Here is a 19,609-nt window from a genome sequence, read left to right on the forward strand (position 1 = left end):
AGTAAAGTAAAATTATTCCATCTTCAGACTTCTCTCTCCGACTGAAAAATCCTAAATAGGTTATTAATTGCCTATTTAAGGTTTTTAAATATCATAAAGACATAAAAGGGTAAATTAGAACGACAATGGATTTAATGTTCAACAATTACTCATCAAAATTGTTAACGCAAGTAAAACTCTGCTAGAAGGTATCTGTTGAAAGAACAGTGAATGGCATTGTACAACGCTCATACTATACTCCGTGCAGCTATCACCGGTTCCTTCATAAGCGCCGTAACATATCACACACATTTTGTGACGGTAATGGATTATTCAGCAAGGCTGTACCGTGTTGATAATTGTGAATTGAATTGCTCAGGTTCACATTAGTATAGGCCCAACCCTACAACATTTACGCAAACAATCATCGAAAAACTTTTCACCAGAGCAAACCACTGCTACTGTAACTTCAGAACAGTCTGTTGTCAGACATGGAAGAGGAATTTTGTGAGTATTCACCCAAAGTTGTTGTGACTTGATTCCGCCCTGTGTTGTTTATTTGACATTAACGTTTTCTCCAACATCAACGTTGTAGGCTAGCCTAGGTAGTATAGTAAAGGTTAGGATATGGGATGAGGTATAATTTTATTTTTAGTCCAAGCCTAGCCTAACTCAGGCAGTAGTGACCAACTTTTTGCTTTCCTTACACATAATTATAGTTTCCAGATAATCCTCCTTGCTACTGTAGGAACTTTATCATTATGCAAATGCATTTCATTGTTCCATGCTGGCTGTCTAGTTGTTATGTTGCAATACAAATTGGTATTCAGTTAACATGACTAACGTTAGGCTTAATGACTAGTGTTATTTTGTTTTTGTTTTTTGTTAGGGTCTAAGTTAAGGGATCTTTGTGATGGTTAGCCTATGTTGGAGCTAAGTCAGTCATGAAGAAAGCACTAGTAGGCCTATAGAGGTTGATATTCAGTAGGCCTAGGCCCAAGTACATGCAGTTGTAACTTTAGCTGCTATTCATTTCGATCACTGATTCTGAATGTGGATGTGGGAATCTAACATTAAACACAGTCAGCACAGCAAAATTGTTTGTGCATTTGTGCTTGACATGCTGACTTAGAAATGAATAATGTAAAGTAGTAGTTCTACAGTAGTTATGCTAGACCCTAGCTTCACATCGATGCAATCTTCCTTGTTGCACACTGTACAACCATATAGCCAGGGTCGGGCTATCCACACAAGAAAGTCCCTTACCACTTGTAAATATTGCAGCTTCGTGTCATGAGGCTTTGAATATAGGCACTGAAGATACTGTATGTTGCTGTCTTTTTCCAGTGTCAAAGTTGATTTCTAACATCATGTAATACAGAAAATCATTTTCATAAGGATTTCATTACTATACATAAAGGATATATACATTTAATAAGCTTACTAGTCTTTAACAGAGTAGCAAGTGAATTTGTCTCTAAATACAGTACAAATTCCAGACTACAGAAAAATTGATTGGTAGAGGAACCAGAATAAGCATAAGCTTTTCTAGTCTGGTCTCTTTGGAAAAAGAAAAGATTCAAAGAAAAATAATAAGCAAATAATAACAACAGAGAAGGAAAGAAGAACAAACAAAAAGAGAAACCTAAAGATTGTGGAACAGACTATATAGCTGCTTTGAAATGTATTGTATGTACAGTAATGTATTTATTTTCAAACAAATTCAATGATCTGTAGGAGTAGGAGAACTTTTGGTTATTGTAAGAAGTTGTGGGTTTTTTAAAAGAAATAATGAAAGATGTTCATTCAAAAATGTGTTTTGTTTTCTGTTGACCTAGTTGTGAGTGTGTATACTTGGGGTTTGTTTCTCAAAAAAAGTTTGCGTCCGCGGGATGCAAGCAATTTGAAGAGTTTACGTCCCTGGCCAAAACATTGCGTCCTGGACACAGAATCCTGCGTTAGTAACAATGCTGAAATTTGTTTACCTTCTTCGCAAAAGTTGTAATCCATCAGCCCCTTGAAGGCTTTTCCCACATTCAAGGCTGCTTCGGCGTTGTAAAAATTACTTCCTAATTATCGATTATTATTACAAGTATAATAACACAGTGCCATACAAGTGCAGTAACTTTCTAGTAAACAAGGTTTTTGGTGTGCAAATTATACTTTAAACTGTCTCCCATTGCTCACTTTGAACAATTTTATTCAAATATACTCAGATGCTTTAAGGAGTTCTTCAATCACACAAACCACAATTTCAGGAGAAATTTGTTCAATTGGGCATTGCATTGTTAGGATTGAAAATGATGTAGACTTGCACACTTTCAAACACCGGTGTTTGGGCAGTGAACAACTCCGAGCATGCCAAGCGTGCAAGGCATTTGGCGTGGGGTCCAGGGGACCGCATAAGGACAATGGCGGGATCAAGAGGTGGAACCGAACATTTACGTAAAGAGGGTTGCATCTGGGTAGATATAAATATGGAATGCAACAATTGCTCAAAACATTTGGCACAAGGCTTTTACTAAAATCTTCCCGAGCTGGGCCATGGCTGTCCGTGTGACATGTATACCTTGTAGTGTGCAAAAGAAGCCATTGACATTGCCCTTGTGAGTAGGATGTGAACAGATCATTAATGTACTCTTCAGCCATAACTGACTGCAACTTTTCACGTAAAATTTTTCTTTGGTTACCCTTTTAGCATTAGGAATGTTAAAGTTCTATGGACACCTAAGAACAACATTGTCCTAATAACTCTAATTGGCATTAGAAATCATGAATATAGCTGCAGCCTGCAACCCCCATCAAAATCCATCAAAGATTGACCACTTTACAAGTCTTTTCTTTATTCTAGTTCATTTATGGACATTGGATCAGATGAGCTATCTAAGAATGGTTTTACAATGCTCACAAATAAACTGTTGGTATCCTGTACTAAACACCTTGAGCATCCATGGCCTATACGGACCTTTGAAAATAAAAGTTAGAAATTCCATGTCAATTTGACTGTCATTTTCTTTGCTTATAATACTGAAGGGAAGAGTGAATTATCCTTTCTAATATTGGTCTGTAAATCAGAGACAGTTTGATTAAAACACCAATTTTGTGGTCATACAGGTATGTATAATTACTTTAAAAGCTATAGTAAATAGCTACTGACTCAGAGTTAAATGCTTTATGTGGTGATCTGATATTGGCTGACATGTACTGTATAGTTCAGTCCATGACTATATACACGTACAGTATGTAAACAAAGTGATGCTTAGGCCTTGGCTTGTTGTGGAATGCGTTATTCCATAAATGAGTAATAAAATATTTAATAACCTTTGCATCGAATTGGAATTATGTCTTTATGGATCTATTATTAACTTGACTAACACTCATAGATCAATCAAGGAACTGATGAGTGCTTTGTTAAGTATGATTGCATTTAAATAGTGGACAGTATACATGTGTTCAGTACATATTATTCCACAGTACAATACTCACCGAGACTGTACTGTAGACTTTTATGGTACACAACTGTGTCTTGGCCTGGTCTTTGTAAACATAAAGCAAACTTGCTCAATTAAAAATGCTACTGTCATTATTATAATATACAGTAAATGCAGTAAGTACTGTATATTGTAGAATTGTAAATGTTTTGGTACAGTATAATTTGTGCAGTATTAACGTAGTATTTGTATTCAGTCAGACGGAAATTTGAAGTGGTCACATCATCTATAATTAGCATTGTACACAGTGTATGTGACATCATGCATGCATGTATAAAGGAATGGCAAAAACTGTCTGTCATAATACAGTATGGACTGTTAAATTGTTTGTTTCCTGAGTAATCTGTAAATCCCTAGCCTCTGGCCCTCAACTGCATGGAGTGACTAAGTTGAATTCTGTTGCTGAGTTGTGACAATGGCTTTTAAGAATGTTAATTTATGTTTGCTAGCTTTTTATTGAGTCAATTCCATCCACGAAATGTTAGACTAGTTACATCTATGGTAGGCTGCTAGTGTGACAGTGTCAATATTTTGGTGATAAAGCTTACAACATACAGTAGCCATCTGTATTCCAATACACCGGGCCCAATATTCGGCTCACTTGGGCCAGAATCTTGCTCTAGCATTTAACTCTTCAGGAAAGCAATCCACTGTGTCAGAGTTAACTCAGAAAACAAAGACTTGACTTGGAATATTCTCTCAAGAATTCTGTATACATGTACAGTAAATAAAATGGTTACAAAAACCATGTCTAAGCAGGATTCAAAAATAGATCTACAAAATATGTGCATGCATTGATTACCGGCATGTTGCTGTACATGCACACAGTGTGCAGCATCTGCTGTCCGGTGTCTTCTACTGTATGTTTAATATTGACCACTGCACTGGAAATATTGACAGTACCAGCCACAGGAATGCAGTGGTTTGTCCTCATAGAGGTCATGGCTAGGTCTTTGTCTGTGAGCTACTGTATGTTACTGTAGTATTCAATCCGTAGATCTATACAGTGTGGCCATAATAGTGCTGTGTGTTTACAATATTACCTACTGTATACTCATATTGTACATCCTGTACTGTAGATCCCTGTAAAATGATGTCCATAAATTGCATCGTAACATTTAAATAACCTACATATGTACAGTAGTAACTGGTTTGCAAATAGTACCCATTGAGGACTACAGCAAGCACAAATATACAGTACAGTAGGTGAGCATTAATATAACCTTGGGCATTGCACTTTCTCAAGCGGCTCTATTTATAATACATTTCACTTTCTACTATTTGCACATAGTGGAGTTGTTATGAAAACACAATGCCCCTTTTATAGTATCATTGAGTACATTGGCAGCTTGGTTACATCCTTCCTATTGGCAATTATATTAAATGTTCACTGATCTGAGTGACTTCAGTTGGGTGCCCATATGAACAAATTCATGGAACATTAATGAGATTGCAATTGTTTCTCTCGGATTCAGGATTTTCTTCTTTCACAGATGCTACAAGTTCGGCAATATAGTGTCTCATATAGTACTGCAGTATACAACACCTTGGGACGTACTTAGTACTTACAGTAGTACTGAATATTGCTGTAAATTGTCATTGCATTTGGGTTAATTCTGTCATTCAACCAAACTGAGTTCTACAGTATACATGTGTAAATTTAAACAAATAAGCTTTATAAACATCCTTTAGTATTTAAGTAGCTTGGGGGCACTTGGATGTCACAGTGAGCAATTGGATTTTAAGTACTTTGTAAATGTACAGTATTGACTCAGGGTCTGGAATGTTTATATAACATATTGTAGACAGAATCGCCGGCAAAGGGAAAAAGGAAAGGGAAAGAAAGGTGATTCTCCTAAGTTGAGAAGAGGAAGCCTCATACAGGTAAATCATTTTTGTGCAGTAACCTTTATAGAGCACTGGTAAAACTTTGGTCATAGATGATAGAACGTTCTACTACTATTACTGTATGGCCTGTTACCCAACGATATTACACAGTAATGTCCTGTTTCAGCAGTCTGTATGTGGTCAATGGTTGTGACACTATTTAATAAAATTTGCCTCAATATGAACACTTGCATAGAGAATTCTAGATACTGTACTATAGTGTACAGTTCTTTCAATTGAACATACATACTGTACATGTAACATAATGTACAGTATCAGTAGAACAATTTTGTGCATGGATTACCTTCCAATTGGTTAAATTATGCTGCAACAGATGGGATCATTTTTACAAGTACGTTGCAGAAAGGAAGTCTCCCTACATATACAGTAAATGGCAAGAAAGTGAAGGTTTGGTACGTCTGAAGTACTGTACAATCTTTGATGGTTCACGGTCAATTGCCACTCAGTTACCAGAAGAACTCTCCTGAACACTTGAAGGCTGACTGGTATAGTATATGCATACAGCATATACTGTTAAACGGACATTACATGTATGGTAGGATCTACTGTACAGTATTTGCTGTCATCGCCCAGAGTCATGTTTAATTGGATGGTTACCTGTTACAACGAAATATTACCCCAGGGTATGAATATTCATTGGTAATGCACACTGAATGATTGCACTTGTCAGTAATTGGTGATTTGTCAAATTATGGTTCCAAGATTATCTTTCCTAATACTGATTCAGGTCGTGGGATTCTAAATTGTGCAACTTGAAGCTGTACTGTACTGTAGCACCACAGGACGCTAAAGTATATCAATTTTGATTGGTGAACATTAAGTCGGTAAACAGAGACAACGTTCTCAATTCTAATGTACAGGTCATTACTTGGACAAACTTCTTGCCGGGCTCACTTTACATCACCTTGGTGTCTGTATTATCCATGCTAATGGCTGACGTTGATTGTACGTAGTACTGTACAGTCTGTAAATATGATACTGTGGCCAATTCCCAGCATTTCCCATATAAGTTTGTATTTTTCATTCATATGTGTCTGTATGTTTGTAGTGACAGCAGCTGGCATCAAAAGTTCAATAAATTAAGTTTTTCTGGATGATTACTGTAGAAACGATTGAAACCATGGTGATCTCCAAACGACAAGAGATTAAAGCATCCTGTACTGTAGTTTCTAAACAATCAGCGTTTTCATACGTCTGTCAAACTTAGCATACAGTATGTGTGTTCCTGTTTGTCGAATGTCTCCTGATTGTGCTATCAGATTGCTGTTGCTATTTTATCCAGGCTCAAATCCTGGTACAGTTAAAGTACATTACGTTTTTACAGTACTTACACAACAGTGCACACTATCCAACAACAACTTTAGGCATTCAATCACCAACCGTAATGATTGTTTCTCAGATTTCAGTTTCACATTCGTCCATGTGTCCACCTTTGGACATTCACCGATGCCACCATTTTATCAACTCAGTAATCAATTTGAAAGTAAGAAAATGATATTTAATGACACTAAGCTAAACAGCCGGCAGTTTTCATTGAGTCAGCAGATTTCTGTTTAGAAATAATATTTAATATGTAATTATTTTGGTTGATATGGTTATTGCAGTCAACTTACAGTACATGTAGGCTATACTGTATGTCAATTGACAAACGTTTCTCAGAAGTTATCGGTTTAAACACCTCTCTTGGTCACTGCCCAATACTTTCATGATTTCATCGATACTCTGTGTCAGTTTTGCAGCTCTAGGTAAGTGCCACATGTATGCTGTCTCTGCAGACATTTTTTCTTACTGTGCTGTACTGTACGTCCTGAGTGAGTACTGTACAATACTACATGTACAGTATGCATTCAAGCAGCACTGTGAACACACAGGAAGACTGACACCACAGTACCTGTTTAATAGTTTATGCACGAAGTGGGAATGTTCAATAAATGTCTGTTAATATTGTCTAGTCTTGGGGGGGCGGGGGGGGGGGTATTCAGGGTGTCCTTGGGATGGAAAGAGGATCTTTAGAGGAAGTTTTGTCAGATAATATTGATGTACTGTATCAACTGCAGCAGCAGGTTGTTATCTGGCTGTTGAAAATATTGATGTACATAGTGAACGGTTATCAGCGGAAGATTAAAAGTTTTTCAATGTTTGTTCGTTTCTGTAACAAGGTATTAATATGTTCCGACAGTATGTTCGTGCTGTACAGTATGAACTGTGCTGCATTGATTTTCGATACTGGACTTACAGTAGTAATGAGTCTGGTAGTAACATTAGGTATAAAACTAAGTACTGAATATTGATAGAGCTTTGGGTGAGTTTAAATGCCTCGATGTACAAGATTATCATATTCTACTGTAAAGACCATTTGCTATAGTGGCCTCATTACATTACATTGCAGATATGTACGTATACAGTAGCCATAGATTCACTAACTTGCGGACATGCACAAGATGACCACAGTCTACTGTACATAGACAGATGTCTATAGTGGCTTTGGCGTTAACTTTTCCAGACATACAGTACAGCTATTGATGCACTAACATGCCAGTTTGGTCAAATATGCATGATGCCTTTCTTCATCTTAAGAAATATAAATAATTTAATATTAAAAGCTATTGTAAAAGTATTGTTCTTGTACAGTACAGTATATTAGCTAACCTTGTCAGACAATGACTGTTTATGGATACATCATACGTAGGTCCATATGTGCTGATTGTTTTCATCATGGAATGCTTAGTAAGTGACCAGTCGTTTTGTAGCTGTTCAAACGTAAGTTAAAGGTCATCGGTTTCTCCCAAAATATGCAAGAGAGTAGCAACAAGTTTTTCAAGGATAAATCAACAATAAGATTATAATAGCCTAATATAAGTGAAGCTTCCAATGAGAATTTGCCAAGATGACATCACAGACTCCCCTACTGTTATCCAACTTCCTGGAGTAGTTGAAGGTTTAATCAGTAAAATGGGTTACATTCAATCAAAAATATCTTGAGTTATTGGCATGATATTGAGATGGGGTTTTCAACTAGCAGTGTGTAATATTTCTCTCTTCCATATAAGTTTCACATTGTTTATCAACAGAATATCCCTTTAAACTTCAGGAAGTACTGCAAAGTTGTGGGTTAAAGTACAGTGCAATACAGTACAGTGTAGTACAGTGCAGTGCAATACAGTGGTATCCTTGGTGGTTGCAAATCCTGATCACACTACAGCACCAGTGTACTGTATGTCAGACAGGAACTGATGTTGGGTCTCTAATTGACCATAATTGACCTAATTGAACCTGCTCTGAAAATGTTCTGTCCTTTGCTGCTCATGGCACGCCCCCATGAGCATTTCTTGTACAACATTTCTGGGATCTTATTAACATCTAAACTACTGTACTTACAGCATAAACTCCTGTAAGACTGCAAAGTGTACAATACTTCAATGGGAAGTCCTAACCCTGCATACCTTTGATCTATTTTGTTACAGTACTTAGTTTCTTTGAAGTTAAATCTTCCATTTGTTTTTGAATGGATGTTGACTACTTGTTTGGGTGATGATATTGATCCATATATATGTGGATGCTTGTACTAGCCTGTCACTTGACAATACAAGTCTATCAGCCCATGTAAGAACAAATTGATCGGCACTTTTTGAAGGATGCAGTGCAGCGTTCTGTTGTGTTAGCAAGACTAAAATGTAACACTACTGTAATGATCATGGTTACATTTTCCTCTGACTTACTTAATTGTTGACATAGCTGTGCAAAGCAGGTGTTGAATATTATTAACATGCATGGTTTGTGATCCATGTGGAATGCACATATTGTGATATTTTAACTTTGTGAAAGAGAAAATTATTTACGCTGCGTGTGCTTTATTGTTTACAGGTTCTGTGTCACGGTAAGTTCATTTTACAGTACAGTACAGAATATTTTGTGTCCATGAATTTCAGCTTAGCTACAGTGTCTCTACTCTGAGTTTACAGTACAGCATACTGGATCGCATGCACACATATGTAGTGCATACAGTACATTACAGTATGGGTTTATTGAGTATGTTCGTACAGTATCCATACAGTAGCTCTCATCAATGTCAAGGGGAGAAATCGCCATTCAAAACGATGGTCAAGTTATATAGAATGACATATAAACTGCGAACTTGAATGGCACTTTGGAGTTGGTGCCAGTACTACTGTCTATGTATGTAGGCCCTTACTGTACATTAATTGTACTTAAAAGGTATGGTTTAGTGGAAATTTTACTTAACTGATGAAAGAGGAACAATTCCTTGGGCAGCATCCTGGATCCTGGTGAAGTTTGCTCATCGAATTCCTTCCGTACCGATTTCAAACTAGAACAGCATTTGAAGATGACTCTTTTGATGCTCAATGTGAACTTGAAGCAATTATGTGTGATATCGGAGAAGCACACTGACGAATTTCTTGTGTCTGTCTTTGAAGTTAACATCCAATTTCCTACTTCAAAAATGTAGTAATGTACATCACATTTCAGTCATTGTCATACACTGTTAACTTCACATACAGTATCTTTTGGGTAAATTTGGAATGCTAACCAATCCAAGGTCAACACAATAATTGAAAAGTAAAGAACAGAATACAATATTTTGCTGTTAGTGTGCAAAGTTCTATGACATCACATCTGTGTGCTTTAAGTTCACTGATGGCACAAATTGTGGCAATTTCAATTATCAAAATACTGATAATGATATGTAAGAATTGGATGCAAACTTCACCACATGATCTAAAGTTAGAATTTGTTCCTCTTTCATTCCGTCAAAATAAAGATTTAAAATACATAAATTTTCCTCTGAACTGCCCTTTAAAGACATCATATTACCTACAATTCAGTAATGCAATGAAAGCTCACCCCAGACTACCTCCCTGACTGCACAAAGTACAGTATGTAGTACTAGTTACATGGTAATGTGATGGTATGGAGCTTTAGTAATAGTTGCCACATTATTTTCCTTTCACTGTACAAAACTTTACACTAGAAAGTTTCCATTAAAAAGACCCAACAAAATGGTCAGCTGAAACATCATTGACAAAAAGATAACAACTTTTCAAGGTTTTTTGGTCTTCTCTGAGGAAGTGATAAATGGTTAATCTTACACAGTGTTTATCTTAGAACATTGTAGAAATGATGTAAGTACTGTAATAAAGGTACTTTCGGAGATTATCATCAAACTGTTTGATATCGTTGCTAACTTTCTGACCCAGCTCAAGAGGAGCCTCAAAATAAGGAAATGAAGAAGGATTTCATTTCTCTATTGAATCGGTAAATACTGTACAGAAATGAAAACAAGTAACATCCTGAATGGACATGCAGGCTGTTTCATTAACTAAAGTATGCTGTAAGTATGGCAGGGCTTATTAACAGTGAGAAAAGGTATAGCAGCAATTTCCCACTTTTAATGCTTGCTAGAGACATACCTACAGTACAGTAGGTGAACAGCATTTGTACACAGAATCGTAAAGTTCCGTAAACGTTTTTTTTAAATTACTATCAATTTTGGTTACAACTTTACCGACAAGGCCACGTAGTGTGTACAATGTTGAAACAGAATGGAAATAACTTTGTGTGGTGGTGACAACTGAAAGCTTTCACCTGGGCTACAGTATGCACATTTGTTACTGTGTGTTATAATGTCAAGCTGCTCCTTTAGTGTGACCATTAACTGGTCTCCATTCCGTCCACACCCGAAGCAGTGCAAATGACCGTCTCAAAGTCGTCATTGATGAAGATGAAGAAGGCTAGCTTTGTAGTTGCTGATGTTGGCTTTAAAATCATACACGTACAGTAGTTACAGTATACTGTAACCATGCTGTGAAGTTTTCAATAATTATACCTCTGGCCAAGCTCAATTTCTTCAAGTTCCTGATTGGAAGCCTTTCATTTCCTTGACAAGATGTCCATCTAATGATTTGATGGATACAAGAAATCAAAAGGAAATGTGTCAGCAAGAGGAAATTCAAATATTTTCTAGGAAAGTTCTAGTTTTGAAAATTGTCAAAGTCAGTGTGCTTGGTATGTAGGACTTGGTGCTAAACCTGTTATGTTGTTAATCAACCTGAGCGCTGTAACTAGCACACCTGTGTGAGACTCCCTTCCCTTTCCTTCTATTTATTTATTTATTTTGGCCATCCTTCCCTCATTTTCCACCAAGTCAGAGCTCCCTTATCGAAGCCTTTTCGAGCCTTTTGGATCATGATTATTGAATAGTGATAAAGCATACTATTAGTATAGACTTAAACAATTGTAAATTAGCCATCCCGCCTCGAATGAACTTAGAACATTATATTTTTACAGAAGTGTTTACAATAATAATTGTATAACTTATTCTTTGTCTGGAGGGAGGAGGGGAGTGGGGGGGGGGAGGGGAAGCACTGTGCTATGACTAGTGCTATTATCTTACCTGTAGACTGACACACTGAGTATGAATGAGTTTTTGTGCTGTACCCGCAAGTGAAGGTATTGAACATGTAATGAAAGTGAAATTGAATTGGATTTTTCATTGTTGGAATGTAAAAGATGTTGAAACTGTAGAATCATTTATGGTGGTGTAGTTGTTTGGAGAAATTTCACATCTGTTATTAAAATAAAGAAAAATTACAAATTGCTTTCAGATTTTCTATATTATACTGTAGTTGAAACCATCCTTTTTATTTTGTTTCCTTTTCAGAATGAAGACATTCTTGTTCATTGGCCTCGAAGATTTTTCCTACCGAACTCTTCCTCCGCAGTGAAGGAAGTCTCTGCAAGTTAGATTGTAAGATTTAAGGAATTAATATTTTTACAAAATGGAGAATCTTGAGAACGAACCACCTTCATCAAATTTAAGGAGATTAGACTGCGATAGAACATCACCCATAGGAAAAGAGTTCCTTTTCCTGGTTTTTGGACCAGTAGAAGAATTTCCCTTGTGCTCAAACTAGACACTCCAACATGAGCAGTAGTTTAAGTAGAAATTCCAAAGTTAGAAAAAGTTTTAGATTAGAAATTACCCTAGAGAAGAGTACTGTGGAAACTTCTGGGTCCCTGGAAACCTTGAAGTCTGACATCCCAACCTCATCCGAAAGGGAATTTACAAATTCGAAAACCTGGAGCAGTGACCCAAAGTTGGTTAAAGACGCTCCGAGTCCTGCAGTGGCTAAAAAGTCGTCATCGTCCGGTAATATTGCAAAGTCTTTGATTTCAGGCAAATGGAAAAACAGCAACAGAGGATCTGAAAAGACTATGAACCATACTGATGATGGTGCCACCAATGGAGCTAGTAGTAGTAGTCAAAAGACAAAGACCAGTCCTGTCACGAGAATTAAAACTGTGATACGCTCAACGAAAGAAACAATTGTGGAAAAGCTTCCAGGTCTTTCTTCTAAGAATTCTTCAAAATGGCTTCAGCGTTCACGACCAAGAAGTGTAGGTGCATCTCAGCGCTATGGCGTCCACTGCAACGGCAATATACACCAAAGGGATCCAAGTCTATCACCGCCTCGTGATAGGAGAAGCCCCACAAAGGTAGATCGGAGCCGCTCCTTCAACGCCAAAAGCCGTGTCACCATTGACAACTTCGTTGCCAAACGTTGTGAAGTCTGGGAGCGAAAGTCGAGGGACTCGAGTCCAGAGCGAACAGTAATTTTACCATTAGATTTGCCTTCTTCAGAGTCTGACCGGAAATCACTTATAAGACAAAGGACTGCTATGCTGTTTGAGCCAAAGGCTGCTGAGAGTACAATACCAAGCAAAAAACAGCTCCTCTTAGATTTGAACGGTAGGACACCCAAGGGAACTCCATCCCAATCTAAACCAGCCAAACCGCAGTTGAAACCAAAGCGGGTGAACTTGTTCAAACGCGGTTCGCCTGTGAAACCTACCGAAGCGCATCACACAGAACCGACGGAACCTGAACCAGAGGTCCAGAACTCTTGCCCTCCGACCGACGAGAGAGTCGTAAACGGAAATCAGCCCGCCATGGGTAAAACGTGTAGTGTACATCAGGAGGGGAGTGTCATTGAGGACGATTATGGGATAGACGTTTTGAAAACAGGGTACGACCAGTACGCCAACTGCAACGGCGTCACACCGTCCTCACCGAATCACTCAAGTAAGGACAGGTCACCCGATAAGCGATCTGCTAAGTACGAAAAAGAAAACCAAAACGTTGTCTTGCCAAAAGCTTCCAAACACAGGACCACAAGTAATTCCTCCAAAACACAGGAGGCTGTGCAATCAAACGGTTGTGTTCCAAATGGGGTTTTAACGGAGAGGTTGGACAAGAACTTGTCCAACTATGAACTCCCTTCGAGATATGGTGGCGAGGTCACCAAACGACAGACGGTCGCGACCCTTAATGGGGTTAAACTCGTAGACACTGTGATCGAAGGCGGCGGGGATGTCAAAAAGAAGGAACAGACGATCCCCGTGGACCACCCCAAGATCGACGACGTCGTGTTCGAAAACTCTGAAACTGTCGACAGGAGAGAGACGGTTGTAACGTTAAATGGAGTGCAGCTAGTGGAAAAGGAAGCAGAGAAAGATGGCTATTACTTCATCGATATTGTAAACAGGACCCAAGATGAACTGGAAGTATTATCCCGCGGCGCAGACGTTGATTTGGAGTCCGAACTTCCGGAGGAAGGTAAGCTCTAACCTAGAAGGCCTAGTGGCGAGCATGTTGTGTCGGGCCACCACTGTTGATTTTGATTTGATTTATTTTACAAAATAAAGATACAAAGACAATGCAAGATGCAAGGTGTAGGTCTCAGATGAAAACTTGTGCACAGGAAAATTACCAGTACTGTGTTCTCATTATGTAAAGGTATACTGTAGTACACTGGTAACAATATGACCTAATATGGTATTTAGGGTAACCTTCCTTGCTGGCTGAACAGTGTAATTTATCAACCTTGACAATCATTGATCATTCATTGTACCAAGTGTCATTGGGTATCAAAGTGCTGAGTGGTCTACTTACAAACTGTACCAACTCAATTCTCATGAGTAAAGTACAGTACTGTAGAATGAGAAAGTGAAATAAAATACATACACAGAGGCATTAAAATACTGTGGTAGGCAATAAGGACATTCAGTGACTGTAGGTTGGAATAGGTATGGGGTTGGATAGGTTAGTGTGCTAACACTATGGAGATTATTCTTAATTTCAACATTCACTAGATGTATGGTAGGCTGGCTTAGGATTTCAATCATGGCAATGTCATGTCATGTGACATTATTTAATTCAAAGACAATTAAATTAATTAAGTCATTGGGTTCACAACACTTCAACTTTAAGCATTCATGTGTCATGGTTTCTGTTACATATATTGGCAGCTGAAAAGGGGGGGGGGGGGGGAAACTGACGAAGTCTGTTTTTGCTGTGTTTTTGCTTGGTCACATTTGTTAGTTTGATACTAGAGTAACTACTGTACGTACTAACTGTACTGTTGCCATATATACATGTCAGTATTTAAATAACGGAGTCCTGGCCGTTGAGTACAGTGTTGCTCAACAGGTGAGGTCGTGCAAGTACAGAATGCAAATTGTTGCACGGCTACATGTTACAGCACTCGTGTATAGTACATTACTATACATTCAGTATTGTACTGTAGTGTGAACACACAGTGCAAAGATCATCCGTATGGATATATAATACTGTACAGTGAAGTGTTTATAAAGATAATGTTTGATAACGATTATGAACAGACCTGAGAGTCAACACTTTATTAAATATTAAATCAGTTCTGTCATAGAGACACACCCATTGTTGCTATGAATACACTGTTGTCCTGCTCTGTAGTATACTGTACATGGATGACTCATCATAATTCTCTCTGTATTTACAGTATCATGAATTGACTATTTACAATTTAGTCGCTATTTGCTTATCATGTGACATTATTATCATGTGACAGTTATGAAAATGGAATTTGATGTTGATGTTGGTAATTTTCAAAATGGAAACTAAAGAAACTGTACTGTAGAAGCAGCTCAATGGAGACATGGATGTGGATCACATTGAAGTACACAAAATCAAAGTTGATGGATCGTGCACGGCCGCTTACTTACATTTGTCAAGTTTGTAACTAAGCCTTCTCTGCGGGGTTTTGTGAAAGGGCAAACAGGTTATTTACTGGAAATGCACTCCCCTGTCAGAACTGTCAGTAGACTGAACATGTATGCTCTTGTGGAGGGCCTAATAGACTGCCATTTGGAAAACCTGCAGAAAATCTGAGAATGCACATATTTTACCCCCAAAAATGTCCCTTTCAAGATGTAAGCAGCCTGTAAATTTACTTTGCTTCTTGCTTACAGTACCTGTCTCCCCACAACCTTAGCACTCTTTTTCTGCCCTACCTAGAATAAACTGATAACTCTTTAACACTGTGACTTTAGAACCCTTCCGGTCAATGCCCTTCCTTCTCTTTCTACCACCCAAAGTGCTGTGTGCCTACATCTTTCTATTTTTGTGTGGAATCTAATATTTGACTTATTTTGATCAGAACAGTGTTATACTAGAAATTTGTCTTGCTCCTCACTACTGTGATACTGTGTCAGCACTACTGTACAAGTCTACATATATATAGTACGTGTCCAAGTCATGATACAGTATAAGTAGGTTTGTAGCAATAAAACGACCAATGCAGATGCCCAATCTTGGCATTACGGAAACTCATGTCACGACTTGCAGAGAAATTGATATGATACTGTACATATATATTCTAGCGTGGGCAGATCAATGGCTGTTGTGTAAACATGAATAAGCACAACACAAACTTGTGATATTCACTAAGGAACTTGAATCCAATACAAAAACATTTCATTTCCTTTGTCCAGTCAATTATACAAGTGTCTTTATATGTAAGTTATCCTTTAAGAGTAAATCAAATTGAGCATTGCGTTACAGTACTTTGTTTAGTTCATATAACAGGAAATAAATGTTTTAGCTGTATAATTAGAACTGTGTTACATGTATACATTTTTTTATATTTAACAATGAGTGGATGAAACTAGGACAGTTTGAGATGTAACTATAAATTGTGGGTGGTCATAGAACTTGTTGACAATCTTAGGCCCTGTATACGTTGGGGATTCGACACACCCCATCTATCAGTTCAGCATTATAGTGATTTTGAAGTTGCCCACACATTTTCTGTACATTTGTTACACCCTGCGCCTTGTATCAGACCCAGCAGTTACGATCACGAAACAGGCTCTCATTCGAGGTTACTTAACGGGAAGAAACGACCCAAAACCATAAGCCATCTGATGTGCAGCGCTGTTACTGTACTAATGCCTACTAGTTGGGCAAGTAACAAACAACAACAGAAGTTATACTGTAGGTCCTGTCTGATCCTGGTTCAACACAAGAGCTGCCTTTGCATTGAAACTTTAAGGTGAAAGCACAGGGTCTGATTCTCCCTCAATTCTAGTCTATGGTAGGATCTAGCCACCTTTACATTACGTTTACTGTACATTACATTTACAGTAAACAGGTAGCCTGGGGTTCAACAACTTGTGCTTTGCGATCAAATGTAGACATAGACAAGGCCTTGATGATTCCATCATGTAACAAATGATATTTAAATTCCACCCACAAATAATGTGGAGATTGAGTTGTTATTGACTTACAACTTTTTTAACCCAAACTTTGAAGAAGGATGTTTTGGTTGTTGGTTTGGTTAATATGAGAGACAGACATAATTATGACTGATACTGGGTAGTTCAAAATGTGGTTTTTCAATCACACACATATATTACCAGCAAAGGTAGTATCAGCCACAATCTCCCCATTGATCCTTTGCCCCAATAGACTGTAATCATATCCAATCCAAGAGTGGCTTAAACTGTTTTTGAGGGAAGTAGTTTGTTTGCACCAGTAAACTGCAATTTAACCTGAGAATGGAGACCTGGTATGATACTACTGCATACAGCAGTTCAGTATTGTACTGTGATGCATTGGCCAGTGTATTTAATTGCCTTACAATACATAGTACATGCAGTACTTCAGTGTTATGGCTGGTATTAACAACCTGCTTGAGATGTTCCAATTATTGTAGGCTGACAGGAAGGTGTACTCCACTCCAAGTGGAGATAAAGGAAATATTCTTATTATAAAAATGCTTGTTGCCGGAGTGACCCCTGGAAAACAGACAATCCATTTCCGCAGTCCATATCTAGCTCCGCACACACTTATTTGAATTGTCTTTTAATTTTTTTTTTTTATCTTTATCAAAGTCTTATGAATAGGAAAGTTTATGACAAGTTTAGTTCTATAAAGAACCCTGGGCAATGTTGTTGAGATTTGGCCAATAATATAATAGTACAGCTGTTTTAATATGTTTGCAGCTGGTGTTCAAGAAAATTGTTGCTCTTTTAATGATTACAAAGTAGGTCTGAAAATGGAAATGTCCCTCAGATAGTTAACCTGAAAAGGTGATTGTGTCTAAAAGAAAAATTTTGTCAGGAAATGATAAATTCCTAGCTCAAGAGTTTTACATTTTTATCAGCATTCAGTATTGTAGTCTTTGTAGATCACTTTCTAGGGAAGGTATTGAGCATTTAGCAATGGAATTTGTAAATACACGACTAATTGAGTTTATTACTTACAGCCCTTATGTATACATACAGTAGATGTATGTGTAGGCCATACAAGTAACCAGTGCATTCGGTTTTGTTGCATTGTGCAATCCTGCAGTACTGTACGTCTAACAGGCCCAACATCTGATGTACAGTATTGTTATGCACAAGTTTACAGTAGACAATGCATAATCCACAGACAATTGAACTCTTTAAATAATATTTAAGTTTGTTTAATTCTAATTACAAAAAAACTGAACTTCTCCTGAAATCCCTCCCCTGCCGCTTTCTGGGTTGTGAAATACTGGGTGTGATCCAGGGTTACAAGGTAATTGCAACGTATTGTGGCTTCAGACTGGCACCCCCAGCTACATATGTACAGTAGGGTGATCACCATCGATGAAGGGCTGGATAGCTCAGTTGGTAGAGCACTGGGCCTCTAACCCAGAGGTCAATGGTTTGAATCACATTCTACTGTAGCCATAATTTTCTTTGTACTTTTCCAAATAATATTCCATAAAGTTTATGGACTTCAGTATAAAGTAGCAGGCCATCAAAGAATATAGACTTTAACTCGAACATGTTAAATTACCAGCTGGTACCGTAGGGCAGAAATTAGTAGGAAAATTACAGTGTATAACTTTATAGTTTGCACTGTTTACCAATGAAATACCTGTAGGCCTCTTAGGGGACTCCCTCAACAATGCATTGTAAATTGTTGGTTTGTTATCAAATATATATACTGTACTTCTATATGTTGATTGTGTACTTTAAATACGCATAAAGTTCTACTCCAGGGTGAAATTGTGTAGGTGTCCTTTCTTGTGTAAAACACTGATTGTATAGTTCTACTTACAGTACTTAGTAATTAGAGTATTCTAACTAAACCCAAGGTTTAGAAAGAGCCTAATAACTAGTACATTGCATCGTCGTAACTCAAACCCTGGCTTGTAAACATCGTACATGCACTCGTTGGAATTACTGTAGGGTGTGTAGTACTAGTACCTCCTCATTTCAAGCCCTTTACCCAGATATTTTTAGGTGAAGGTGCCATGTTCAACGTCCACAATCCCTGTCTAGTACAGTCAACAGATTTGCACACAACCATGTTATCATTGGTTTCAAGTTGAATGCCAGTATCAGCTCAGTGTCTTACAACAGATCTAGATTAATATGGTGAAAGTTTTACTGTAAACCTGCAGTTAAGTACATTAAAAGAGGGGTTTTCAGTGTTAAACTCTAGCGAAATAAGTATGCCATATATATATGTTATGTACTGTATAGTACAGTAGTAGCCTACTGTTTGTAGTTTTAATTCTATCTATTGATGGGATTTCTGAATATTCATCCTTGTGGACCTTAGTAAGCTCAATTACCTTCACAGTTCACACTTGCTGTGGTACTCTACTGTTAACATTGTTTATGATGGTAAACGATTGTAGGTTGTTGGTTCATTGAACAATAGGTACCATAGCCTCTTGGTCTAATATACTTTGTGAAAGGGATCAAGCATTCAATCTTAAGGTGAACTATACACCAAGTTGCCATACCATGTACAGTACACAAGACATAATGATTATTTGGATCACTGCATTATAATACCAATTTAAGAGTGCTGTCTATGCAGTGAGTTAGCAGAATCAATAACTACTGTAAAG

At 37.7% G+C, this 19,609-nt stretch overlaps 1 protein-coding gene across 1 annotated transcript in view; it reads left to right on the top strand.

Annotated features, from left to right (window-relative positions):
- The first annotated feature begins 243 nt into the window (after positions 1 to 243).
- Positions 244 to 19,609, top strand: part of LOC139966232 (uncharacterized) — a 33,268-nt gene continuing 13,902 nt past the window's right edge. The window contains exons 1-2 of the mRNA XM_071969056.1: positions 244 to 486; positions 12,058 to 14,013. Coding sequence (XP_071825157.1) covers positions 12,321 to 14,013 — 1,693 coding nt within the window. The 5' untranslated portion in view covers positions 244 to 486; positions 12,058 to 12,320. The remainder of the gene's footprint in view (positions 487 to 12,057; positions 14,014 to 19,609) is intronic.

This window comes from Apostichopus japonicus, chromosome 4 (genome assembly GCF_037975245.1).
Source record: "Apostichopus japonicus isolate 1M-3 chromosome 4, ASM3797524v1, whole genome shotgun sequence".
NCBI classification, from domain to species: Eukaryota; Metazoa; Echinodermata; class Holothuroidea; order Aspidochirotida; family Stichopodidae; genus Apostichopus; species Apostichopus japonicus.